This window comes from Diadema setosum, chromosome 19, assembly GCF_964275005.1.
Source record: "Diadema setosum chromosome 19, eeDiaSeto1, whole genome shotgun sequence".
NCBI lineage: Eukaryota > Metazoa > Echinodermata > Echinoidea > Diadematoida > Diadematidae > Diadema > Diadema setosum.
Window position 1 is genome coordinate 33,204,597 of NC_092703.1, and position 27,269 is coordinate 33,231,865.

Sequence of the window (27,269 nt, forward strand, 5' to 3'; positions counted from 1 at the left end):
TTTCAAAAAACATATTTTCATCTCTCGAGTGCCAAAAGGGCACAAATGCTGTATGTGATATACAGCATGTACAACCATCTGCTCCTAAACTGGCCAACAATATCCATTGCACATTCACTGAACTTAGCTATGCTTTATACATGAAAACGAGCGAATGACAGATTTTGACTTGTAACACGAATTCAAGAATGTACTCACTACTGCTATAGTGCTACACCAGCTTGGTTAAACACAGACAGATTTAACAGTTGGTGGGACTGTGAACAGCACGGTATGCATCGGCACAGCTGGAGAACAAAACTATGATACCTGCCTCATCCTTGACATGAAACATGAACAATGCTGTGATCATTAATGCTATAGCAGGTTCTTATAACACAAAAAAAAAAACTGATGTTCAATGCGACAGCGCAAAAATTGGGGATGTATCAGCACAAGTCAATCCACCGTGCATACATACTGTTGAGAATGAACATGGCACGTCATGAGGCTTCATCTGCAACACAGTGAGGATCGGTTCAACTAGCTTCATGCAGCCTACAGTGTTAAAATCCCTCTTGTGATCATGGCTGTTAGCATATGAAGAGTTTGTTTGCAAAAACCGATAAGTCCATTTTTGAAGATTTTGAAGTACGGTCTCTGTCATAAAGTACAAAATAATACCTTTTAAATGATACATTGGTCACTACATATAAAGGTATATTTTTGAAGTTATGGTCAAAAGAAGCAAAAAAATTTTCTTATTATTCCCTTTATTTTTCTTGACCTTTAATCGCAAATATCTCCATTTGACAAATATGGACTTATCGGTTTTTGCAAACAAACTCTTCATATATGTATATGAGAAATTATTTTTTCATAACTACAGCAACTCAAAAAAAATCTTTGGTGCTAGACACTAATGGAGCAGATTCAATACATACTTGTATACTTGCTAATGATGAACTAGTTCCCATTCCATTATAGATATCAAAATCATCATCACTTGATTGGACCGTACAAAGTTTTCCATTGACATTGGTCAGGTCTCATTTAAAATCGGGTTGCCAATTGTGACAAGATGGTAGAAATATTCATTAACTCCCTTTTTCTTTTAAGATTACAAATAATGCATAGTTTAGTCATTCAAGATTGAGGGTGAGGCTTGGCGATGACACATCGATGACATTTTCTGGTGGACAGAGTGCCGATCCTGAAGTGATTGATTATTACCGTGAGGCAGATCCTTTGGATTGTTCTTCCCACATCATCCAGGAAGAATATACACCACGAATACAGAGAGGGCGCCAGCTTCCTGAGTCAGCCATAAGATACGCACACACTAATCTAATGTTCTTCGACGCTTGCACGCTCCCAATACTGCTTTATGTCCGTGAAGCGATTGATCCTAAAATGGCAGCCACATTTGCTTGCATTGGTATTCAATACCATATGCCCCAAGCCCCTGTAAGGGTTTCATGAATTCAAGTCTTCTTCACACATTACATATCATAAGTGGTGAACTGGCGCAATCTCTGTGGGACACGGACACGTTACCGTAGTTTTGTCCACATCGCGGGCAAAGATATCGAGCACGGGCTTGGCGGTCAGTTTCGGGATGGTTAGAATGGACACACTAATGTGATCGCTGCAGTCCCCCTCTCAGCTGGTGACCATTTGCTTGATGTCTTTGAGGCTGAAGTCGTTGGTCATCCTGAGGGCGTGGTCCATGGCTCGGATGTTGACCAGCTGCTTGATGATGAGTTTAATCAGCATCCTTGGAAAAATGGGTAAAATCATGAAATTTGTAAAAGACAAGTCTAAAAGGGAGATTTTCATTGACATCAAACATTTAGTTATTCTTGGCATCAAGGTTATTCTTATCGAGGTAATAGAAATACTATGAGATGTAATAGACTAATTTTAAAATAAAAAAGCCTTCTGCATCTTCATGCCCTCATGAAGAATTTGAGTTTATAACAACTTCATAGCAATGGGAATTAAAAGTCTAATATTTGACATACATCTTTAGTAACACTGTTTAATGAAAATGAAAAAACAAACAAAAAAAAGTTCTCATGACAATTGAAACCCATATTCCACATATATTACCTTACAGACTATTCATACTAATTAGTTGACAAATGAAAGGCAAACGCTAAAAAAATATAATGCTACCAACTTCTCAGCAGTAAACACCTCCACTCACCTACTCATCTTGCGGTCCGGATCAGAGCCCTTAGCGCTGAGGGCGCCCTGTTGGATCTGCGTAGCAGCATGCTTGAGGTATTTACAGAGTGGCTCTAGCTGCCGTAAGGTGCTGTCTCCCTCTAACTCCTCAAACCAGGGCACGGGTAAGGTGGAGACCAGCTACATACGGGAATCAAAATGGAGCAGACACAAACATCAGCAGAGCTCACAGAAAAGGACACTGATAAAATCTGTCACTACTAAAAGAGTACGTACAAAGGAGATTTTTTAACACTGGTGCCTGGGAGACTGGTAATCTACCAACACTGGATGCTCACTGGGACTTCTCCCTGTGTCCCAATGAGGCTTGTCAGGTCCAGGGACAAAATTTAGAGAGAGAATAACCTTGGGCTTGTTAATGATAGTGACGAATGGTATTCATAAAATTGTGTGCATGCATAAAATCTGGTGTTAAACAGCAGGACTAACCCAAGGGTAAAAGACTGCTTTTGTTTTTCTCTGACCAAGCTAATTTTTCCACATATGCTACATCAAATTAGGCAAGGTTGACTGTATATTAGTATTCTTCATAAAAAGAGACCGCTTTACTATCATCCACTGTCGGGAAAAAAAAATATCATCTTCAGTAACCTTTTAGGGTAAAGGTTTGACCCCATCTCCATAGTTCACTCGTTTGAGTGTACATAATAGGCCAACCACAAATCTTCTTGACCGTATCAATTTGTAACAATATGGGAATATTTCCGAAACACATGTACACGATTCCCAAACAATATGATTCACTGCATTCAATAGCTTGTACTTAAACAAAAAAATAAATAAATAACAGAGGTGGAACAACAAAGCAGTGAATTACGACAACCGCGTCATAGAAAAAAAAAAAATAACGCACACAAACCAAGTGTTTAGAAACAAGTCCTCACCCTCTCGCATTTGGCAATACTCGACTCGTCGACATCGGAGTTGTTGAGGGAGAGGAGGAGGTAGCGGTTGAGGAGGCCGTCGATCGCCAGCTCCAGGAGCTGTTCCTTGACCACCAGGCCATGCCATGACAACAGGTTGCCTAGCAACTGAGGGATGAAATTGACAAAGCAGGTTGAGATTCATTCTTGCCTACTCCTCACTTTGAGGGCAAGGAAAAAATTAGGAAACTATTACTGTGTGGGTGAATAGTCATCCAATCATGGTATGAGTTGAAATAAGTATTTCGGGAGATAGAAACAGGATTAAGTCACTTCATCAGCTGTACACCAGAGGGAAAAAGAATGATGATGAAAGTCTGTGGAACCAGCAGCGTTTCAGTCTCGGCCAATAAAGTGTATGACTTCATTTCTTTCTTGCCCAACAAAACAATGCAGAATGTGATATCTAGCATTTTCATCTAAGAACAGCCTCCAGACTAAAAGCCTCACATACCACTCAGTATTTGGTGGAGTATTACATCTAAATAAAGGACAACGACAAACCTCACCTTTAAACAGGACCAAAACTGTCTCTGGAGAAAGGAGTTCGCACCTGATGCCTTGTTTTCTAATACACTGAAAGATAAATGGTTACATTTATGAATATCAAATACAAATGCAAAGAAAATGGTGTATGCACTTAGAGATTGCTTAGGACTTCATTACCTAATTATGTTTCTTCATCTTGACATTCTCTGACCAAATAAGAGTAACAGTACTAATAGTAATAGTGATAATTATAAAAACGACAACGACAACAAAAATTTGCATTTATACCGTGCATAATAGTCTAGAAGACTCTTTATCCCCCCGCTGTACAAAACTTCCTAAACATAGAGATATATTTCATATTGCGGTCCTTTGGCTCTGAAGAAGCAATGTCATGACAAAAAGTATCATAAACTTCATCTTTTGGAGCTTATGCATTTGTAGTGACACCTCCAGTATTCAACTCTATTCTTGTATTCTCAATAGTTTATTTCTCTCCCTCTCATTCTTACAGCCATATCCCCCCCCCCCCCCACCTGCAATTTCTTCTGTATCCCTTAGTCACCGTCAGCATTGTGTATAGAGTTCTTCTTCCACAAAACCTTACATCTTTCAGTGTGAATATCTCTCATAACACATCAGTGAAAGTCTCTCGCAAATATCACACACTGATCACTTCCTGCATGAATACTATATACCCTGTATATCTATCAAGTTTTACATTTTTACAAATTGGCACTTTTCCACAAATTCCACTGAACTGAATGGATTAAAATCCCACACCTTGTTCATGTACTGTTTACTGCCTACCAGTATATTCAAGTATGAGCATTACATTCATGCTGGGAACACAGTTCATACTTTTGCATGCTCTTAAATTTGCCAACAGCTTCCAACTCACAAACTTCAACAACAACAAAATCCCTGGAAAAAATATGACACTGACAGTATATCATACTTCCTGCATATCACACTACTCTCATTTTTACTTTTTGTTTCAAATCCGTCCGTCTACTTTTTTACACAGAGAAAGGAACTGTCAACCAATTGAAAAGATCTAAAGGGCCCCTCTGGGGGGCATTGATTAAAGGGAATACTCACTCGGCTGGGAAGAGAGGCATGTAGACATCATTATCCAACGTCTTCCTCATCCTCATTACCACTGTCTTCAGGAGGAGCTGAGCAGACATGAGAAAGAGGAAAACAACAACATCAAAATATGATGTGAAATTTGTTGCTTTTGCCCTGATCTCATCACAAGATGTAGTGTCTAGTCACGTTCACCTCACACATAACCTGTAACTTACTCATGACAAATGACAGCACTATTTGTACCTTTCTGTCATGTTGTTTAATCCTGTGTCCAGTGTTCATTCTCCTAAAGTTGTTGACTAGCAGCTATTCCAACCATACAGACAGTCTATGGTGTGAAATTAAAGATAATAAAAAGTTTTGGTACCTCAAAAGTGTCCTTGAATTTCCTTGTCTTAGTTTGTGTTTCAGGTTAAAGTACCTTTCATATAACTAACACTGTGAGACTTACTCGCCCCAAAGTGCTCTCATGTCTTAGTAATCATGCAATTAACTGCGACCAGCAGCCCCATACGCATAGCGACCAGCAGTCCCATACGCATAGCGTAATCGGGCTTCGCATTGTAGCATTCAGGATCATGACAGATTTAGTATCGCAGGGTAAATGTCAACTTAAAATCCCATAAATTCTTCAATTTGAAGACTTACCAATTAAGTTGAAGTATTGAAAACAGGCTTCGGGCAACGTTTGGTTCTGCCTATAGTCCCTTTCTGTTCGAATTGATGACTGAATGTGACTCGGTCGACAGGACCTTAGGAGAGCTACATACAGTACAATGAATACTACAGCCATTGCCTGCGAACACATCACATGCGCACAAATTTCAAATCCATGAACGGATAAGATATTTGTGTGCGCATGCGCTGGCCATAGTATCCAGTGTATGTAGCTCTCCCAAGGTCCTCTCGACCGAGTCACATTCAGTCATCAATTCGAACAGAAAGGGACTATTCAGAACCAAACGTTGTTCGAAGCCTGTTTTCAATACTTCATCTTAATTGGTAAGTCTTCAAATCGAAGAAATTTTTGGATTTTAAGTTGACATTTACCCGCAATACTAATTCTGTCATGATCCTGAATGCTACAATGCGAAGCCCCATTACGCTCTGCGTATGGGGCTGCTGGTCGCAGTTAGCTATGCGTACAATGGGCTGCACGCTGCTGGTCGCAGTCAGTGGTTTCGTACAGTATTTATCGACGCTGTACAGCGTCGGCTCTGGTACGAAACCATTATTGCATGATTACTAAGACATGAGAGCACTTTGGGGCGAGTAATTCTCACAGACAACGTACTTTAACCCGAAACACAAACCAAGACAAGGAAATTCAGGGGAGCTTTTGAGGTACCAAAACTTTTTATTATCTTTAACCTTGCCTCACATACTTCTTGCAGTGTCCAGTTATCATACAACCATCATTATTTCATCATTTCAATTACCATTCAATGCAATTTATAATCACATAATCTGATGATCTATTGCAACTCAGAATCTTAACAGTGGGGTCTACTGAGACATGTACATGCATGCAATACCTAGTACTCAAATTAAAAATATGACAGTATAATTCGGGTGGGATGCTTTTTTTCAGATCAGGAAAATATTGCCATGAAAAACAAGAATGGAAGGGCTCCCTCGCCCTTGAAGGTGACACCTCGTACCTGAGTGTTCTTGTTGTCAGCAGACACAGTAGGGTAATCTTGGGCCAGCTGATGGACAGTGTCTATCAGGCGATGTGTCTGGAAGGTGGACATGGGGTCCCAAACCCCCTCTATCAAATCTGGACACGACAGAATGAAAACATATATATGCTATACATTAAAGGTATAATTTACCATTTGCAGATGAGACAAAAACCCAGCATTAGTGCCTTAAAATAGTTCTAAAATGTGAGTTAGGGATAGAAACAACCACTATTAAAACTTAAATCCATACAATCGATGTTAATTATTTTGAAATACATAAAATGTGAACAATAGTTATAATAAAAGTGTTTCCAGACTAAACCATCTACAATTATGTTGTTGGGGTGTTTTTTTTTGAGAAAAATACTGATATCTCCTTTTATTTTAGGCTTATTGCAAAAATTTTATGTGGTAGGAAGTTTTGTGACAAAACAGACCTACACATGTGCATCAAATGTGATATCTTGAAAACTTTTTAAATCATTGCTCCCAAAGGTTAACAGGACCTTTATGGCAACACTGACAACACACCTATTTCAAGTACCATACACATATCACTGTTAGGGCAACAAGGCATCATATGTCAGAAATATCAGACATCCAGGAGAGCATAAACACATAGGCCCGAATTCACAAAGGTGGTACAATTGAAACCATGGTTTATACCATGGACAAAAACCATGGGGCGCCAAGTGTCGCACAGAATATTTCGTTACGAAATAGGTCATTTCGTGGACAAAATGACCATTTCATTAACAAAATTTACCATTTCATACACGAAATGTTCATTTAGTTACAAAATGTTGTCATTTCGTTACAAAATAATCATTTCATCGACGAAATAACTGATTTCGTAATGAAATATTCCATGCGACACTTGGCACTCCATGGCTTTTGTCCATGGTTTAAACCACGGTTTCATTTGTACCGCCTTTGTGAATTTGGGCCTAACAGTCAAAGCACTGCCCAAGACACTTTCCCTTTTGGATGAAACACAGAGCATACTGTGGTTTTTATTACATCATGAAGAGCTGAGTTACATCAGAGTGCTATCTTATCAGTGGATGGTCACTCACCGGACAGTTTGGGCAGGATGACCTTCTCCACAATACGCGGAATCAGCTTGATGTCATCGTCCTCACTGTCAAAATCGTCTTCATTGTGGAAGCCGTAGAACATCAGGACGTCGTACCACTGGTAGGATTCTAGATCCTTGCAGTTTGCCTGTGTTGAAGGAATCAATGGGTGGCCGGAATGTTCAAAGTTTCTTTCAACATGAAACATAACCAAATATCTTGATGGATGTAGATCAACAAACATATCACAAAGATGAGCCGTTACTACTTTTTCCTTTCAGAGCACATACAAGGCATAAATGCATCTATCAGATCTATTATCTGATCATTGCTTTTCCATATTCACAGAAGTACAGAGCAATACTCATTTTGTGGTTTCTTTGATTCTGGAAGAAGAGTGAGGAGTGAAAAGATGTCCATAATCCTGACTGAAAGGATTTCGTCAAACTTTCACATCCTGTTCCTCTCAGTTTCCTGGTTCTATTCCAACATAATTTAATTTTAGGGTTGACTTCCCTTTTAACAGCTGATGTTGACCCATACCTCGAGTGGATTCCAATCCAGCATCTGAAGTCTGATGAACGGCTCACAGAGCTTGGGTAGACACAGGCCGATGTAGGCATCGGTGTACGAGTCGCGCTGCTCAAACTTCCAGCGCTGGAACCGCTTGAGGATCGCAGGAAGCGAGCAGAAGTCGTCTTCCACGTCCTCAAACACCTTGGCCTGCTCAGCCATGATGCGGTCTGACCAGCAAGAATTGAATTATGACAGTTAAAATTTTAACACGAAATGGTGATATGACTTCGATCAAATGATTGCCTGAAAGCTTTCATGTAACTAGTCTTTTATTTCCCCTAAAGGCTGAACTTTTCATTGGGCATTAGTATACTAATGATCGGTACTATTGACTGCACCGTCTGCACTCAGCTATGTTGACTGTGTATTACGAATGCGTTGCAATTGTTTGTGTGTGCAACGCAAAATGGTATTTCTATGATGTTACATGTCAGCTACCCCTCCCCCCCCCCCCCCGCCACTTGCTCTTACTGTCACTTAATGAACCAAAATGAATACCTCTTTTACTGAATCTCAGTGTGGTTGCTCTTCATATTTGTTTCCTAGTGCTGTTTTTGGGCTATTTCATAAAAGTATCACTTCATCTTCAAGAGTATTTAGTGCTGCTTATACAAGAAAACTCATGTGCAGTTCCTGCCTCCGTGGCTGCTGGAATGATCGTCAGTCAATAAACCATCAGAAACAAAGAATAGTACACTATGCTGAGGCTAGCAAAGAGGCATACCTTTTTCCGTCTTGAACTTTGCCAGCATGCTGTCGGTGATCTCATCATCACTGGACGTGCCATCGTTGTGGGCCTGGGCTCGCTCCGCCAGCTGCCTCGCTCTTCTCCTCCTAGATCTGTGGGGTGACACGGGTCAATAACAAATTACTCAAAGCCTATGATAATTAGAGCCCTTATTGGTGAATCATTGTCAGTTGTCTTTTTAAAAAGAGGCATGGACCAATCAGGGTTTGCATGGAAACACATTACTATACACAGAGGAAGTCTAAACTCATGACAGTCAATATATGAAATGGGAGGCACAATTACAAAGCATCGTGGGATAATAATTTATTATTTCTGGCTGAATATTATCAAACACATCTCCACTATTGTATAAAAGTTTTTCATTAGAGCAAGATTAATGACATAAACTATACAATAAAACTTTGATCAACATGTTTATAGTAATTTCAAACAGATAAATTCAGACTGACAAGTCTTAAAAAAAAAAAAAAAAAAAGTCCCTGGTACCTGTACCTAGTACTGGTGTACATGGTGTAAACCCCCTATGTGCTACATTTGTATCAGGGCAATTACCCTCCGCCTAAATACTGGTTAGTGATAAGGTTAGAGTAAAGATTAGGGTTAGGGTTAGGTTTAGGATTAGGGTTTGGGTTAGGGTTAGGATTAGGTTGAGATTAGGATTAGGGTTAGGGTCAGGGGAAGGGTCCGGGGTAATTGCCCTACACCCGCTGCATTATTCTGAGATTGCAATGCATGACTGCTTTTGAAAATTATTCTGCCATAAACAGTCATGCAACTTTTTAAACAAGAATTTATGCTAGAAATACAGTACAGCAAAGTTGTAGACAAAAATCAAAAGTTTCTCTGTCATGTAAATATTATGGCAAAGTTATGGCTATGACACATTTAATGTACTGTGGCATACTGTGATCTACTGTAAAACGAGGAATGTTCATGTGCATTTTAATTTTGTGAATTTTGCACGAGCCAAGATTCACAAAATTAAAATGCACGCAAAAGTTCTTGTTTTTTCTAGACGCAACTCACGAAAATTTCAAGCCGCGAAAAGGCCGTTGGCTCCAATTTGCGAAAATTTCATGCCGCAAAAATATTGTGCTTTACAGTATTGATCAGTTTGTGTGCGCTTGTGGATTTGAGCAAAACATGCAAAGGTGGCTAGCCGTCGACTTAGACAGGTGTGCGAAACGTGGCACATGTAGAGTTAATTGGCCTGTATTCCTTAAACAGTTCTAAACACATCAAACGTGGCTAGGACTTCACCTTCTTGCTTCCCTCTCCGCTGCCCTGCGCTGTTGTGCCTCCTCGTCTTCCCTCGCCGCCTTGCGCTGGCTGCGGTTCATGTTGGCGCCCGCCGCGGCCTTCTGGGACAGGCCCGTGAACTCGTCCGACTGGTCCTTGATGTCTGTCTGGCGGCGCTGCAGCAGCTGGTTGGCCCGCCCCTTCAGCAGCATCAGCATGGCTGTCTCTAGGCCAGTGATAAGGGGCACCTGTCGGAATGAAAGAAGAAATGACAAAGGGGGAAACAAAAAATGGCACAGTTATAGGACTGCCAATGCTTACACACATCAAAATAAACAGTGCTAAAGAACCATCAAGGAAATAATCATGTGTGACTCACTAGGTGATAGTTATCAACAAATCAAAGAGACATTTGCCAGGACAATTACAAATCATTGATTATTTTGAGAGCCTGCCTCTCGAAGAATCTGGAGATCTGCAGTCATTACAAGTGTGTCTGCAGTCATTACTAGAGTATCTGCTGTGACTGCTACAAGAAACTGACGATAAAATACATTTACCAAGCTCTTTCATCATCAATAACCATTCTGTATACATTTAGAAGATTTGAGCAATTTTTCAGAATGTTAATTCTCATTTATACCAGCAAGACTGTTTCTAAGCAGCATTTTCAATACACGTTCCACTCTCTTATTATCATTTCAAAAGATAACTGCGTTCTAAAAAAAGATATTTCAATCATGCTTCCATTCAGCGACAATCCTCCTCACAAATGAAGATACACTGTAGTATTCATGAGATGGAAGTTGTTCCCCAGACCAAATTTCTGCTTTACATTTCAGCAAGCACATGTGTATTTTTAAATGACACTTCCAACATGCATAATACAGACAATATTGGGTCCTATTTCATGGAGCAGTTGACAATAATTCCACTATAAACAAATGCAGTTTCCATGGTAAAGGAAAATAAATGCATTACCCATGGTAGCAGTACGACGACAACCAATCAGTTTCAAGTATACAGTGGTTACCATGGGAACTGCATTTTGTGAAACTTACAATCACTATAAATCACTTTGTATAGTGGGCCCCCATGCCTCCTTCTTAATGGTAACTTTGTAATTCCATAAAAATTTCACTTTGCCAATATATGAAGTCATGACTCGTGTAATGTTGTGCTTAAACATAGATGTTTATTACTACGTTCAACTTGCAACTGCCTGCAAATAGAACACAGTAAAGGAATCCTTTCTTCGAACTGATTATATGTGTGCCAGTCCAAGAAGTAGCACAGAAATCGTACAAATGTCCCCATTAGGAACATTCTTGCAGATTGTTAGAATGCTAAAGATTGGTAACATTGACCGTGTTTCCTGAGAAGATAGTGGCATCCCAAAATGACTGTTTATGCCAAATATTTCATGAGGGTTTTTTTTTTGTGCGAATTTTGCTAGTCAGGTACTCTTCACAAATTTAAAGACACACGAAATATCGACTCTGATCCTGACATTAATGTGACGTGCACGCATACATGTACATTTATCCGTCCAGTACAATACTCCAAGATTGCAAATTAACCATTTGTGAAATCGTCAGGAAGTCCCAATTCCCTAAAAATTAGACTCACTATTAAATATATGGCATATACAATATTCTCGGATTCATTTAAAATAAACATTGCAGTTGAGGAGAGCAATGAGAAAGTTTGCATTTTTTAAAACAATTTACAGATAAAACTGATTCATCAGGAAAATTCATAACTGTCAAAAATATTGACAGTAACATTGGAGTGTTACTACATCCTTTGCACATTTTGAAAATACAAACAGATTATATCAAATCCTACTTGTGAGCAATAGAAATTAATTATTGCTACAGAATCAAGTTAAATGCTTTATATGATTCTACAGGTTGGCTACATTGGACTGGATCAAATGAAATTTATATGACTACTATCTGTAACACTGAATTCATTAATGTCATGAAAAATGAATTACAAGGTGTATGAATGCAAATGCATAGAACAAAGAAACTACTGAAGGTGATGGCAGACATATACAAGACAGCTACAGTGTACAACTACAGTCAAACCTGTCCATAGCAGCTATCCAAATAGACAAAAAAGTGGTCTTTATAGATAGGGGGCCTCTATATGCAGGGTCTCTAACATGGCTTTTCTTTCAAGGGAAATTTTCATTAGTGGCCGTATACGGCACGTGGCTGCTATAGACAGGTGGCCAATAGGACAGGTTTGACTGTATTTTTAAACTGAACAGACACACAGAAGAACAATCAAAAGTGAACATCACCGTGAGGAAAAGACTTTTCAATATCTAATCCAAGGCTCGAGAAAGTTAGGAAATTCTCAAGTTCCTATAACTTCACAAAACAGTGATAGTGGTGGCAACCACATGTAGAAATTACATTTGAGGATGTCATCACCTCATAGCTCTCCCATTGATTTGTGCACAAAATTTTTTACGAAAACCATGCTTTTGGTCAAATATTTTGCAACCACAACCCTTTCATCTCTACAAATCATTGTTATCTCAACATAATAATATGATGTGAAACAGGAGCTATTGTCTTTTATTTCATTTAATAAAAAGGAAATGTAGCGAAAAAACATTGTGCAAAGGTATACTGAGGATTTTTGATGTGATGACTTCACTATCTCACCTAATTTACACATAATCATTGTTACAACAACATGGGAAACTTGTATATCTCAATTTTTCTTAGTTTACCTTCCGCTCTCCTAAAACCTCTACCATTCCGATTGTACGATTTTCACTCTACTTGAAAAGAAGAGTGGATTTTCTCTTTCATGAAATTGATCTCTTTCTATCCTTGCAGGCGTATTTGTAAATTCGACTGTCTACTAACAAACAGACAAAACAAGAGTGAGCCTACGGCATTGGTGCTGAAACCCGAACCCTTGGAAAATCAAACGTGAATTATCGTGAAGACAACAAATTCATAGAATGGCACAAGCAAACAATACAACATAGAATAGATGAAGAAAAAGTTTTAAAGGGGGGCAAATGAATGCAACCCTCGCTACTTGTGACGCACCTTCTCGTCCAGACATTCTACAAGGTCTGTGACATACCCCCTCATCTCTTGGAAGAAGTTGTACTGGCCAGAGACGTCGCCCTGCGTGTCGCGGAGGTTCTCCGAGCTCAGCGCCGCATCCTGGAGCCGGTCGGTCACGCTATCGCTCTCGCGCAGGTGAGCGTTATGAATCTCTGTCACAGATTCCAGCCTTAGTGAAGAAAAATGTGATGTTAAAAACAGGAATATAAATCGTTGCCTGTCCAGCAGAAGGGCTCTATTAAATCAGCTACAGCTCGCCGGCTCAAATAATCACAAACAAACAAAATGATGGTCGCATCATATAAAACAGCTTTCAAAACTCTGTCAAATTATGTCACAAACAAAAATTTGATTTAAGGGGTGAAATTTCATGCTAAGGCCCTTCTGCCTGTCGGGCAACAAAATATGCAATGTAATGAACATGAAGATACAATTGTAAACATGGGCTGGTAGCATATTTGGAACTGTGTTTCTCACTTACATAGGTATATTCCCAGCAACATATGTCCAGAAACACCAATTCTATAAGTTACAACGGGAGATCTCCCACTTTGAGACCAATTTATCAGAATCTCCAGCTCTCACAATTGAGTTGGTATCTCTCACACTTTGGCCTGTGATGCATTTTCTCCCACTTAGAATTTAGCTGTCTCCTGCCAAACTTGAATTTGTCATAACCTATGTTCAAAAGTAAGGCCAAGATAACATCAAAGAGCATCAATATCCCCGGAGCTTCAGGGCCCTGGACCTTGTCCGCAAAAATGTCGCGCTTTGGGCTCATATTCACACAATCAAAGTCTCCGGTTTGCTAGGAGTCCAGGCGGGAGAATCTCCCATTTATGAGGTGCTCGGGGTTGGAGTCTGCGTATGTCCTATTCCTACTTTGAAGCAAGCAAATATGAGTTGGCTAATACCCTTTTGAAACCTGTTAAAAAAAATGCCAGCAAACGGACAAAAACAACGGAAATATGACTCATAAATTAGATTTTTAACTCACCTTTGCTTTAGCCTCATCACTACATTTTCAACCGTGATTTCTGGCAGCTGAGCAGGCAGGGCCAGGGCATCGGGCACCTGCCTCTGCTGCTGGGGCGAGTCTTGGCCAGTGGAGTAGGCCGAGCCATAGACCAGGCTCTGGTCCACAGCAGGGTAGGCAGAGCTCTCAGTCGGGTAGTAGGAGTACTGCTGCTGGGGGTAGTAGCTGGTGGGGTCAGGGGTCGCCGTCTCTGTAGCGGGTCCACTAACCTGGGCCTGGAATGTACCACAGTGCATGCATGAGTAATGCAAATCAAAACGCTTGTCAAACCTTTTTGAATTTGAATTATGAATTGTTTTACATGGCCACTATTGAATAATGGACAAATCTCAAACAGCATGATGTATTCAAGTTGATCTTTTTTTTGGGAAAAAAAATCAATAAGAAACTGAATCAGAAATTTGAATAGGAAGCAAATTTTCCTTGCACTGGTATGAATTAATGAAGCCTCCAAATCCAACCAGTTGGAGTAGTGCAAAGATTTCCAATATCAATCTAAGGTGGTAATGCAACAATTTGCATCAATGCTGCAAAGAAGGCAAGACCGACCACTGTCCATCCAACATTTGTCTAAACTCTGGTGCTGCCGATGGTAAGGAAAGAAAATGGAATGGAGGCAGTTTATAATATCAACAAAGTCTTCAATCACACATTTGAAAAGATTCTGCCAATTTTGCTTCAGAAATGTGCCGTCATATCAAAAATTTGAGGTGGATAATCTTTCCCTAATAGGGCCAGTTTGAAGAATGCACAACCTCCCTACCCCCATCCGTCTCTTCCATCCTTCATCACCAAAATTGTATGCCCAGGGGTAAACTGCTAAGCCACACCTCCTCAACTCACCCCCCCCCCCCCCCCCCCCCCAGTCCCACTCCCAATAAGAAGGGGGAATGGAGGCAGGGCACCTACCATGTAACTGGGGAACATTTGGTTCTGGGGCATCACCTGAGGTACACTGGTGCCCTTTTTGATCTGCTCCTGCTCCCATCGTTCCAGCTCCTCGTTGCTTTCATGGCCGTCACTGTGCACCTCCGGGCTCAGTCCCCCTGCCATGGCAATGTGTAAAACATCATCTCACATCGAAAAAAAAAAAATTCCTCTTTCTCCATGTTTTTATGTCTTCATAATCTATCCTGATCAAAATCCCTGATAACCAAACATAAATTCTTCATTTTTAAAAAATAAATCTTGGAAATTATGTGTTACAAACTTTGAAGTACAACATAAATACATGTAAAAAGATAAACAATGCTATAGCTAATACCAAATCTTCAGACCACTTCAATATATTATGCATGTCTTGTACAGATGCGACTACATGGGACAATATGAAATTATACCAAATACTTGGAAAATTGTTCAATTACCATAAAATTCTATTGAAAGGTCACCTTCATTTAATACATAAGGATTGGTAAACAACTGGTGGTAAAATAGCTTTTCTGCGAACATTATTTCTTTCTAGCTCTAATTTCATGACTGCCGTAACAAATCAATATCTTATCCACAGCTAGTGGGCTCCTGAAGAAGTTAACAGCTTTATTGCACCACAAAACTTTCAAGATTCCCCACTAGCATTCAATGCATTGCGCAGGCACACACTTTTGCATGCATTTCCCTGTTGTGAATCTTGGCTCCTCACAAAATTTGCAAAAGTTTCATGCATTGGAAAATTTCAGATTTTACAGTGGATCACACAAACCTGCATCCAGGGCCTCTTGCACTCGCTGCCGGCTGGTCTGCTGCTTGACGCTGAATCCCATGCGGCCCTCGTCGCTGTCGCTGCCGCTCTGGTCGTTGTCATCCTCTCGCACCAGCCGCGACTTTTCAGACTGGAAGCGCTGCGTGTCGTCCACGGGGATGAAGTCGCCCCTCTCCCGTGCCATCTGGCGCCGTTTTCGGGCAGCATGGATCAGGTTGGCATCAGGGATGACACCTGGAAGAAAGTAATCATAGACAGTTCATGCAACATATATCAGGGCTCAACACTAACTTTTTTTTTCTGGTTGCCCGTTCAAACCACTAACATCTTGTCATTTGAAATATTGCTTACCAGAAAAAGGAATATGTTTGCTGAAAGGAAAAGGAATATAACATCCATTTTGAATTTCAGTTGCCCAATCAGGCCACCAAAAGATACAGTATTTGGAAATATGGTGGCTTGACACTAATTTTTAGTGGCCCCGGGCCACTGCTAATGTCCGACCCTGCATATATGCAGAGCTGTGAAAGTTCTATCAATATGATTTGCTAATTCCTCATATACATCACTGCATATCTCAAACGTGACAGGCACAAATGTTTTCATAAGCACATAGTAGAGATTAAAGCAGTGCAGCAAATGTTATGCTCACACCAACACTAGAGATGTCACAGACTTTACTGGTGGATGTGAAAAGATGACCTGTGCCTCGTTTCATAAAGAGGTACAATTGATCTTACGCTCGATTTATTAAGCATAACTCTGTGAATCGAGCTTAAGATCAATACCGATCTGAAGTCTGTTCAATAAAGATACTTTTGCCTGATTTAAAGAACAGATTGAATAGCAGATCGAGTGTAACTTTTTTTGAAATTGCATCAATCATACGATCAATCTCACACTCAATCTTTATGAAACAAGCCCCTGGTTGTATGAGGAAACATTGATTATCTTTCACCCTTTCCCTGCAGATTCTTCAGTCCTTTACCTGGCAAAAACCCTGAGAACTCCTTCTGTTTCCCAATCTCCTCCAGGTCTTCCTGGGCCAAGGCAGCTGCTTCAGCTGCCATTCCATTCAGCACCATCTCTCTCTCCTCTTCTTCCACTTCCTCCTCCTCCTCCTCCTTTTCCTTCTCTATCCTAATGGCTTGATCACCTTCTGCCCGTTGAGCTCGAAGAGCGGGCCTCGCTCCATTCTTGTAGCTTTGGTCACCTGGTAGATATCAAAATTTTTTAAAAAGGCAGACATACAACCAAGAGTTCATTGCTTTCAGGTCAACAAAGCATGATGAATGAAACACAGTTAGTAGAAAATCTTTGCACAGAGAACTGTAGTGTATAGACATGTGATATGCTTGCATTTCTGTTGACAACTTTGAGGAATGGCATAAAAAATCAATATAATGGACATTAAAGGACAAGTTCACCTTCATAAACATAAGGATTGAGAGAATGCAGCAATATTAGTAGAACACATCAGTGAAAGTTTGAGGAAAATTGGACAATCGATGCAAAAGTTATGAATTTTTAAAATTTTTGTGTTGGAACCGCTGGATGAGGAGACTACTACAGCTTGTGAGTCATATGCGTACAACAGTATAAAGAAAATGTAAAGAAAATTCAACATATTTTCACTTTTTTCGCATAATAAAAAGAGCACTTGACTCGCCTCTTTCTAAAGGCAGGGGGAATGATATTACCCCTAACATATGTCGGTAACGAGTCAAGGGAATGTGTACTTTTTTCAAAAGATGACATTTTGTGAAATTCTCTTTGTATTTTCCTTATATTGTTGTACGCATGTGACATCTAAGTTATTCATACAATGCAGTAGTCTTCTCATCCAGTGGTTACTGCATTAAAACTTCAAAAATTCATAACTTTTGAACGGATTGTCCGATTTTCCTCAAACTTTCAATGATGTGTTCTGCTAATATTGCTACATTCTCTCAACCCTTATGTTTATGAAGGTGAACTTGTCCTTTAAGATAAGAGAGAAGAAGGATGCCTTTGGGTAGAAGGACTTCATCTGCTCTGTGTAGAGAATACAGTGTATTGATTTAGTCCCCTCTTCCACAGGCCTGTAAGTTTGATTTCCAAACTCATTTATAGCATAAGAGCCTATAGACTACATGTCACTTGTCAGATGGAAAATATTCCATATCAACATAAGTGTGACTTGCAACATCATGTCTTTTACATCTGTACACATACAATTGTAATACACATCAAAACACAAGGCACAAACATTCAAGGAGTAGAAGAGATAGCAGAGTATAAACTACATTTTAACCCTATAGGCCCGAATTCACGAAGGTGGTACAAATGAAACCATGGTTTAAACCATGGACAAAAACCACGGAGCGCCAAGTGTGGCACGGAATATTTTGTTACGAAATCAGTCTTTTCGTCGACAAAATGACCGTTTATTAAACGAAATTCTCATTTTCGTGGAAGAAATGTTCATTCAGTTACAATATGTTGTCATTTCGTTACAAAATAATCATTTCATCGACGAAAAGACTAATTTCGTAACGAAATATTCCGTGCCACACTTGGCGCTCCATGGTTTTTGTCCATGGTTTAAACCATGGTTTCATTTGTACCACCTTCGTGAATTCGGGCCATAAAGTCCAAGGGGGGGGGGGGGGGGGGTGTTAAACCCACAAATGTAAAAACGCCCACAAATGTAAAAACACCCACAAATGTAAAAATACATCGCCCACAAATGTAGAAAATCGACCACAAATGTAAAAATTTAACATCGCCCACAAATGTAGAAAACGCCCACTAATGTAGAAATGATTTCAAACGTCGCCCACAAATGTAAAAACGACAAGTAGATTCCCCATTCTACTAAACGATACGTTGATATAGGCCTAAATAGACTCACTTCTTTAGGATAGCAGTGCACTTCTTGTAAAATAATATGTACGTGTTCGAGTGCGTGTGTGTGGGCGGTGGAGAGTTCAGCGGGGGAGATGGATGTGTGTGCGTGTGTCTGTCTGTGTGTTACGGTGTGCTGCGTGTCACACATTTCCGGCGGGCAGCTGCGCCTCCGGGCAAGTTACGCGGGCTTGTTGCGAGTACGAGCAGTACAATTTCTGCGGATGGACAAAGATGTTAACTGTTAAAGAGTTCCGTACTTGCGTTTTACCTGCTAGACGCATGCCACTTACCTGCCATTTACATGCCGGCCTGCCATGGAGTATCGTTGCATGTACTACTGTGATAACATGCTTGTCTTCTGTCTGTTTGTGTGTACGTGTGTGTGTGTGTGTGTATGTATGTTTTCCTGCAAGTTTCTGTTTCTGGGCGGCGGGTGAGGACTGCATGACTTATCTGCAAAGGAATCCCTCTCGAAGTAATTTGAAATGGCTGAAAGTCACACAGAATGTCTATTATACTAGTACTCTCAACTAAACCAGCAGAGAGGCAGTAACTGGACCCTCAACATGCACGCAGATGGCCAGCGACACTGGCAATTAATCAGACTTGCGTGCGCATCTCCGGGTACTAGTGCGGGCCAACACCACTGCGGGGAGCTCCGGAGGAGAAAAAACAAAACAAAACAAAACAAAACAAAAAACCTCCCCGCAAGTCAACCTGCAGGCTAAGACACGATGTGACAATTTAAGGCCTTTAATAGTTTTAGAGCTCCAGTCCCCGTATGTCGCTCGTAACTGAAAACGGATCGGCTTCGACAGGTCTCACGGAATATATGTATGCAATTAAGTTGCGCGCGTCTAGTAGCAGGTAAGACGCATGAAATAAGGGTCTACATAAACGCACACTTAGTAGAAATACGTCAACCACAATGTAAAAATTTTTTACATTTGTGGTTGATGTTTGAATTTTTTACTACATTAGTGGGCGTTTTTTACATTTGTGGGCGCTGTCGTTTTTACATTTGTGGTTGAAATTTTTTACATTTGTGGGCGGTGTTTTTTACATTTGTGGGCGATTTTTACATTTGTGGGCGATGTATTTTTACATTTGTGGGCGTTTTTACATTTGTGGGCGTTTTTACATTTGTGGGTTTAACAGAGGGGGCACATTGTGCCCCCCCTACCAGATTTTCATTCGCCACTCCTTCGCCCTAATTCAATTTTAACCAAATTTGGTGACTTTTCCTAAAATCTCATTCCGAACATTTTAATATATAATTTTAGCTGTATTTGATATTGCTGGTTGCCATGGCAACCATAAATTGACAACCATGTCAGTCAGATTTTGCGTATTTTCCTGTTCCAATTCCAATTAACAATGTTATAAAGTATGAAATGGGCGTTTCTTGGCTGAAATTTGCTAAAGAAGCAAAATGTGAAGTAATTATGGCCCTGAAATGTTTTTCCTATTATTTCCTTTGTTTTTCTGTGATGACAGCATAAAACAATAGATATAATAGAGATACTTAAAAATAACAGTATTTTCCAAAGATTGCTGTTCTATTTCGAGTCATTTTGATTCCTTCACCCAAGTAATACCTCAAATATCATTTGTTTATTACATTATCAATCTGCAAACTTACAATTCCAATATTATGGGAATATGAAATATGATAACTATGCATGTACCTATCCCAAACAACACATCACAGGTCTCATAATGTATTTCTTTACTTTGTTATGAATAGCGCCCCCATGTGGTGACCTTCAGACATTTCAACCATAGAAAATAATGAGCTTTGACTTGCATATCATTTGTGGCAAATATGAAAAATATTGGTCTATGATAAGACATAAGTACTGGGGATAAAGAAATTATACAGATAAATCATGTTTTTAGCATATTTCCTATCTATTTCTTTATATTTTGGTAAATAGCGTCCTCTATAGGTGACCTTGAAAAAATTCAAGTATGTGGTCATGTAGAGTACGAGTTGCTCTACCCATGTGCCAAATATGACGATGAAACATCGAACAATAACAAAGTTATATACGGGGGGGGGGGGGGGGGCACAATGTGCCCCCCCCCCCCCCCCCCTTGGGCCTGGGAAGGGTCACAATACCTTGGGCTTTAGGGTTAAAGCCAGCCTGCATTCTTACAGTCATGCCTAAGCTTACAGTTGTAGATGCATCCCAAGTAGCAGAGTACTGTACACTCCAAGTATTTTGCAAGGTTTTTATTTTCGCAATTTCGCGTGTCAGCTGCCATTTGCAAAAATAAAAACACGCGAAAATATTGACTCTGATGCCGATATGAAGGTGTTGTACACATACACATTTCTCCGTTCAGTACAGGACTCCACGATCGCGAATTTAACCACTCGCGAAATTGTCGGGCAGTCCCGATTCGTGAAAATTTAGACTCACGAAATATATGTGACCCGCGACAACGGTTTCAGGCAAAAGTCGCAAGAGCAAATTCCCTCCTAGGCGGGGCACAAAGATTTTTACCATAATTTTTGTCGATTTGGGTTTTTTGCAGAAATCGAATCTTTGATATGTTTTCTACATCTACACTAAATTTCATAGCATAAGACTACCTCTTTCCTATCGAAAATGGAATTTTAAGCACCCTATGTTGATTCGCACTCGTCAGTTTCGAGCTTCTTTCGAACGCCGCGCCAATATCCCTAGCGTTGCTACGGCGCAGGGTCTCGCATGCGATTGGCTGGTGCGTCGCACACATTTACATAATTCGGCTTTCGGAGACACCAGTTGCAGCGTTTTGGGAATGCTTTGTCCACGCGTGCATGATTACAATGTACATGCTCCATTGTTCTTGCTATAGTGGTTTATACGCTCGCTCTGTAGTGCGTGCTCTTCGTTTGGCTTTCTATCCAAACTATTCTACCGCAATGTTCGACAACGGAAGTGAAACAAAAAAATCATGTAGCACGACATAATCGTGTAAAAAGAAAAAAAAAAGTCTACTTGTACATGTAGTAAAAATTATGACAGCAGACTGACTCAAGGGAAGGATGATGAGAGGAAAGGAGAGGTCACATGTAACCTGTTATATTGAAATACTACACATCAAGATCGCACCAAACTTACGAGTCGTACGTGTTTGTTTGTTTGTTTTGATATAATCAACACCACCAATCAAGGCAACATATGCACGGCTTGTAAAAACAAATCAAAAAGGAAGCGTGACCCTTGCCAGCTCTGGCATTTTTCTGCCTTCAAAAGGGTCGCCAATGATAAAGTCAAATCAACAACAATGAAAACGCGATTTGTAAATGTGTGGATTCGCCACCCGCTCCTGTTACATGCACCAGATCATGGCGTGTGGATGCCATTGTTTAATGCGTGCACCATACACATGTACACCATACGTGCAATTATCTTATCCGCCATCTTGAAAGACGTACTGGTAAAACGAACCCGAGCGAACCGCATTGTTTTTCGGCTCCATACGCTGAGCTCCGAGGAAGGGTGCCCGGGAAATTTGACTCTCTCAGTGAGCCAATCAGAAGGCGATGTGGTTGCTAGAGGCGGAGCTTCACATCGATTGGCACCATCGTACGGATGGGTGATTCTCACCTCGCATCGCCGCTCGGACATTGTCTTTGAGTAAGAGGTGAATCTTCAAAGCCCGTTTTCTCGCAATTTTGTCTGGCTAACAACTTAAAAAGTGCATTTTATTTCGCTTTCTATGCCCACTTATGGTGCCGAAGAATACAAGTGTTTTATATCAATGCAAAGCTTAGGAAATGGGCAATGTGATTCAGTGAAAAATGAATTTTCAAAATGCCCGACTTTTGCCTGAAACCGTTGTCGCGGGTCACATATGGCGTTTACACGTGACAGTACATGTAACTGTCAAAACTACGATTGCTTAAAGGAATGGTACAGTTTTGATTGAGGATTGCTTTGTTTTATTTTGTTTTGTGATGAGAGAGGTGCCATCGATCTGGGTCTCACAAACCTTTCTTCTCTGCACCGGTAGCCTCCTGGTTCCTGAGCTGTCGCTGTCTCTCTCGCACCTTCCTCGCCTGCTTCCGGCTGTGGCTCGACTTCTTGATCTGGAAAACCTCTCCTGAGGACACACACGCAAAAAAAAAAATAAACAAACCAAATAGAATTTAGACATGTAGCATATAAAAACTAAAACGTCCTCAATGTGACTCTTCTTCCTCCATTAAGTGCAGGTTTGATCATGTTCATGCTTGAAGATAAGCACAATATTTTTGTATGGGTAGGGTAACATCCCCAGTATTCGGTCACTTAAGCTTTTTTGAAATATTTTTCAAACTAAAATAATACATACATACATCATATCTACAGCAATGTATGTGAAATATATCAAATTTCTTTAATCTCAACTTTCATTTTGTTAAGATTTATCTCACAGAATTGCACAAAATCCCGAAATATTTCACCTTGAAAATTCCCCAGTATACGGTCACAAGCACCAGTATTTGGTCACACGATGTGCGCGTGCAAAGTCAATGCGTGTTCAAGGCAGCTGAAAAATGCGCGCGCACGCTACCTTGTTGGCGCAAAATCAGAAAATTGCATTGGGAACGTTGCAGCGACAGTTGGTGACCGAATACTGGGGCCTTGGTACTTGCATTCAACCCTTGTACATTGGGACACTGTATCGGCACGTACGGAAATTTTGTTTTTCTTTTGCGTTTTTGAGGATACCATTACACTCCAAGCTTGCGATAAGCGAAAAATCCCACGAGAGAACGGCATATTTCTCGATTTTTAGCGCTTTTTTGGCAACCCGTACTCTTAAAACTGGGCCTTATCCGCGCGCGCTTTTGGAAAGTAGCGCCAATTCTGCACTTTTAACGGTAAAATTGGGGATTTTGGATGGATTTTTGGAGGGGGCTAAAAGGGAGTTTCCTGTTGTGGACGAGTGTGCAAGTATGTGAATTAATGTGATTTGCGTGTGTTGTGATAGTTGAACTTACTGGCTGGTGCCCTTACCCTACTAGATATTTTCTTTAGGGCAGTTCGCAGCCACTGCACTGCCACTGCTGGCTGGGCCGGTTTAATTAAAGTATTGTGAACAAGAAAAAAATGTCGGTATTCATAAACAAAGTGATTTATATATTTCTGCAAAGCTTAAGTCTCTAGGAATATGAATAGTTAACTTTCAGAAGGTGAAAATGTCTTTAGAACGATTGAGAGATGGTGTTTTGAGGCCCTTTTTAGACCACCTGAACCCGATCTGATGGCGAAATTTTGGTGACCAAAATTATGACGTCATGACATGGACGAATCAGCCCTGCGCTCGCTGATGTGATACGCTATACCGCTAGCTAACTTTGCACCTAAGCTACGCTTTGTATCACGCCGCCGCGGGCGATGGCCTGAGTGCACCGAGGTATCTGTACGTGTCTTGTTTACTCTATCAAGCAAAAGTGAGTTATAATTTCACTTATTGAACCCATCTTCCTTCAAATTACCATGAAGTATACCTTTTTAATTTTCTACTTGCGCTTTCGCGCCTCAGTCTCTACTGTTAAACGGCTTATAGTAACCGTTTAATAGGCCTAGTTAGTACAGTAGTAGAGCCTATGATAGTATGAAACGTTACGGTAGAACAAGAACTCTGACCTAGCTAACGTAAGGATCTACGTTGTGGAGTAGCCTATGTAGGGTTGGACCTACTACTCATCGACCGCCTAATGTTTATTTGCTTGATAAGAATATTTAACACTGAAATTCACGTTAAAAGCTTGACCTACGTGATTGAGAAAATCCAGCTCTATCAAATGCCGTTGTTCCCTTTTCGATTCGAGGTTTCAGTGCAAAAATGTCGCCGACGAACTAGCGTGGCCTCGTTTCAGCTCCCCGCGGTAAATTGCGTTATCAGGATCGACCGCTGTTTTTTGCATTGACAATGCACGCAAACCGTGTTGTAGAAAACGTCAACGAAGCTTTTTAGGAACTTCCATAGACATTACATTGTGCTGTCATTACGATTCGGTGAAAGTATTCATTCGAAATTTTGTCCTTGATTAAAACAATTAATGAACAGTGAATTATCGCGTTTTCCCACACCATCCTCATAAACATTCAAAGCCGATCCATTTTTATGTGCTTTGCGCGCAGACGAAGTGCGTACTTATACTAAGTGTTCAGTGCGCGAATTATACGCGGTCGGATATGTAGTGGGGCTACCATACACACCAAACTAGCTCTCCGGCGGGGACTCGGCGGTTCGCTACTGACGTTGCTTCAGACTATATTATTAGTATTATTATGGCTATTATTTATTTATTTATTTATTTATTTATTTATTCATTCATCTCTTCTTCTTTTTTTAAATAATGGTACACTGTACATTTTTACCCTGCTGTTTCTGCCGATAAAGCAGATGCGACTAAAGACAGGCAAGGTACAGTATTGTATTGCATCCGCTCACAAAGAACTACGTGCTTTATGAATGGCGGACTCGATGTGTAGAGCTAGCTAGCGCTGCACACTCGATCGTAAAGGGTATGTTCGTCCATGTCATGACGTCATATTTTAGGGCCCCGAAAAGACGGCCGTTCTGGAGCGAAAATCGGTGAAGTAAATCAGTCAGTTTTAACTCGCGATTTTTCAGTGGTACGAATATATTTTAAAAAGTCACATAAAAAATCTGTTTTAACAGACATTTCCCTCTGCTTTGACACCTTCTTTTGTATGATTTTCTTGATTTTAATGTCTCGTTCACCATCCTTTAAGCACCCTGCAAATTGCGAAGAAGTGATTTTGTTTTTCTTTTGGAGACGACCAGTAAAATTACTGTCACTACTGATGACTAACCTTCAGTTCGACTCTTTTTACTAGCACATACAACTAAAATTTGTGTTATGTTTAAATAGAAGCAAACTAACATGAAACACTCTGCCCATTGCTCTGGGCCGGGAGCACTAATCTACAATGTAACATTGGAAGTCAACAAGTCAGTGCACCACAGTCAGTGCACAACTAACTGCATGCTGCACTGCGGAGCTGCCCAGGCGCAGGCAGGGGCAGTGCGACGTGCAAACGGAAGGCTGCCAGATGTCATCAGCATGCAGTGTAGCCCGACCAGACACTGTTACGCTATGCGAAAACAGCGTCTGACACGCACGGCATGCAGCCTCGAAGTGAGGAACCTCAACACAACTACAAAACTTAGGAACATGTATACTTTTCTCCTTTAAACAGAATACTTTACTCACGTTAAATGCTACAGAAGAATAGTTCGCCACACTGGGTCCATGGAGACCACTTGCGATAAGTCCGTGGAACAAATAAATGACACTTTCTGGCGCAATTCCTGACCACCGGGCTTCGTCGTTGCAGGATTCAAAATGGCGCCTTGACTTATGCGCATGCGTGACCGGATGTGCTCCAGAGCGAGCGCGTGTGCGTTGAAAGTGTCGAACAAACCTTGGCGTCTGCGACACAATAACCCAGTACAGTTTATAGCTGTATACCTTAGTAACCGTGCGTACGCTGCTTGAAAGGGCATTCACATCACGTGACCACCCGATATCTGAGCTTGGCCTGGCGTGAAAGATTGTGTACGGTGTGGACATGCTGGATATGATGATCAGTTTCGGTAAGTTTCATTACGTACATTTGAATATATATAGCATCAGATGTAGAGTAAATATTGAAGAGTATACTCGATGAGTTTGAGGTGACAAAAATGATCGTAAGTATCAAAAGTCAAAGCTATCGTGTACGATTACGTCGCCTCTCCTAGTGATTGGTGGTCGCGCGCGTACAGCCCTGTCGCGACGTACCATGTACAGCGACTGGGCTGTGTATAGTTACATGCAGTGATGATTAATCAATGTAGTTTCGTACTCCCTACAAATTCAATGATTCTCTTTTTTTTCTCACCTTCGTCTTCTTCGTAGTCAAAAGTTAGTCGTGACGATTCAGCTTGCTTCTTCTTGTCCGACTTGTCCTTCTTTTTTGAGGACCGTTCCTTTTCAATCTGCTCGATTTGCGTGTGATAATCTGTCTCTAAAAAGGGGATTTGGTCTCCCGACGTAACCACAGGTTTCACATCGTTTTCTTCGTCACTGTCATCCGTCCTACCTCTCTGTCGGATATTTCGTTTCTTTTTCATCATCTTGAATTCCTTGCATACCTCGGAAAATTGGAATCTGGTGTCATTTCAGTTGAATTACAAACACAACGTCGTCATGTCGCTCTTCACTAACGTTGCACATGCAAAGCAAAGTTCTCTCAGCTCAGTCAACATGCACACACCGCGTACTCGTACCGTGTAACAACATGCACACATTCAACAGTACACAGTACAATTCAGTATGTATTCAGTGCAGTGATGAACTGCAGTTCGCTTTTGGGGACCACTTCATTCAGTACACACTGGTTTGACTCAATGCCATGTATTGTGGAATCAGCGAAAACGATGAGTACCAACCTCATCTCCACCATAGAGTACTGGATGTACATGACA

General features: G+C 40.7%; 1 protein-coding gene across 1 annotated transcript; it reads right to left on the bottom strand.

The window, feature by feature from the left end:
• Positions 1 to 1,630: 1,630 nt before the first annotated feature.
• LOC140242667 (PAX3- and PAX7-binding protein 1-like) lies at positions 1,631 to 27,029 on the bottom strand. Its single transcript, XM_072322426.1, has 17 exons — positions 26,684 to 27,029; positions 22,773 to 22,883; positions 16,885 to 17,109; positions 15,897 to 16,130; positions 15,104 to 15,240; positions 14,156 to 14,409; positions 13,138 to 13,327; positions 10,082 to 10,308; positions 8,795 to 8,910; positions 8,038 to 8,237; positions 7,495 to 7,642; positions 6,395 to 6,513; positions 4,743 to 4,819; positions 3,662 to 3,728; positions 3,114 to 3,260; positions 2,189 to 2,349; positions 1,631 to 1,756 (listed from the first exon to the last, which is right to left on the bottom strand). Exons 1-17 carry the CDS (start codon positions 26,916 to 26,918, stop codon positions 1,642 to 1,644), a joined length of 2,763 nt encoding a protein of 920 aa, XP_072178527.1. The 5' UTR covers positions 26,919 to 27,029; the 3' UTR covers positions 1,631 to 1,641.
• Positions 27,030 to 27,269: the final 240 nt, after the last annotated feature.

Coding starts and splice junctions, on each gene's coding strand:
- LOC140242667 (XM_072322426.1), bottom strand. CDS start 26,918: ATGATGAAAAAGAAACGAAATATCCGACAGAGAGGTAGGACGGATGAC. Junction 14,410..15,103: donor AAATGTTCCCCAGTTACATG/GTAGGTGCCCTG, acceptor GGTACATTCCAG/GCCCAGGTTAGTGGACCCGC. Junction 8,238..8,794: donor AAAGTTCAAGACGGAAAAAG/GTATGCCTCTTT, acceptor CTTGCTGGTCAG/ACCGCATCATGGCTGAGCAG.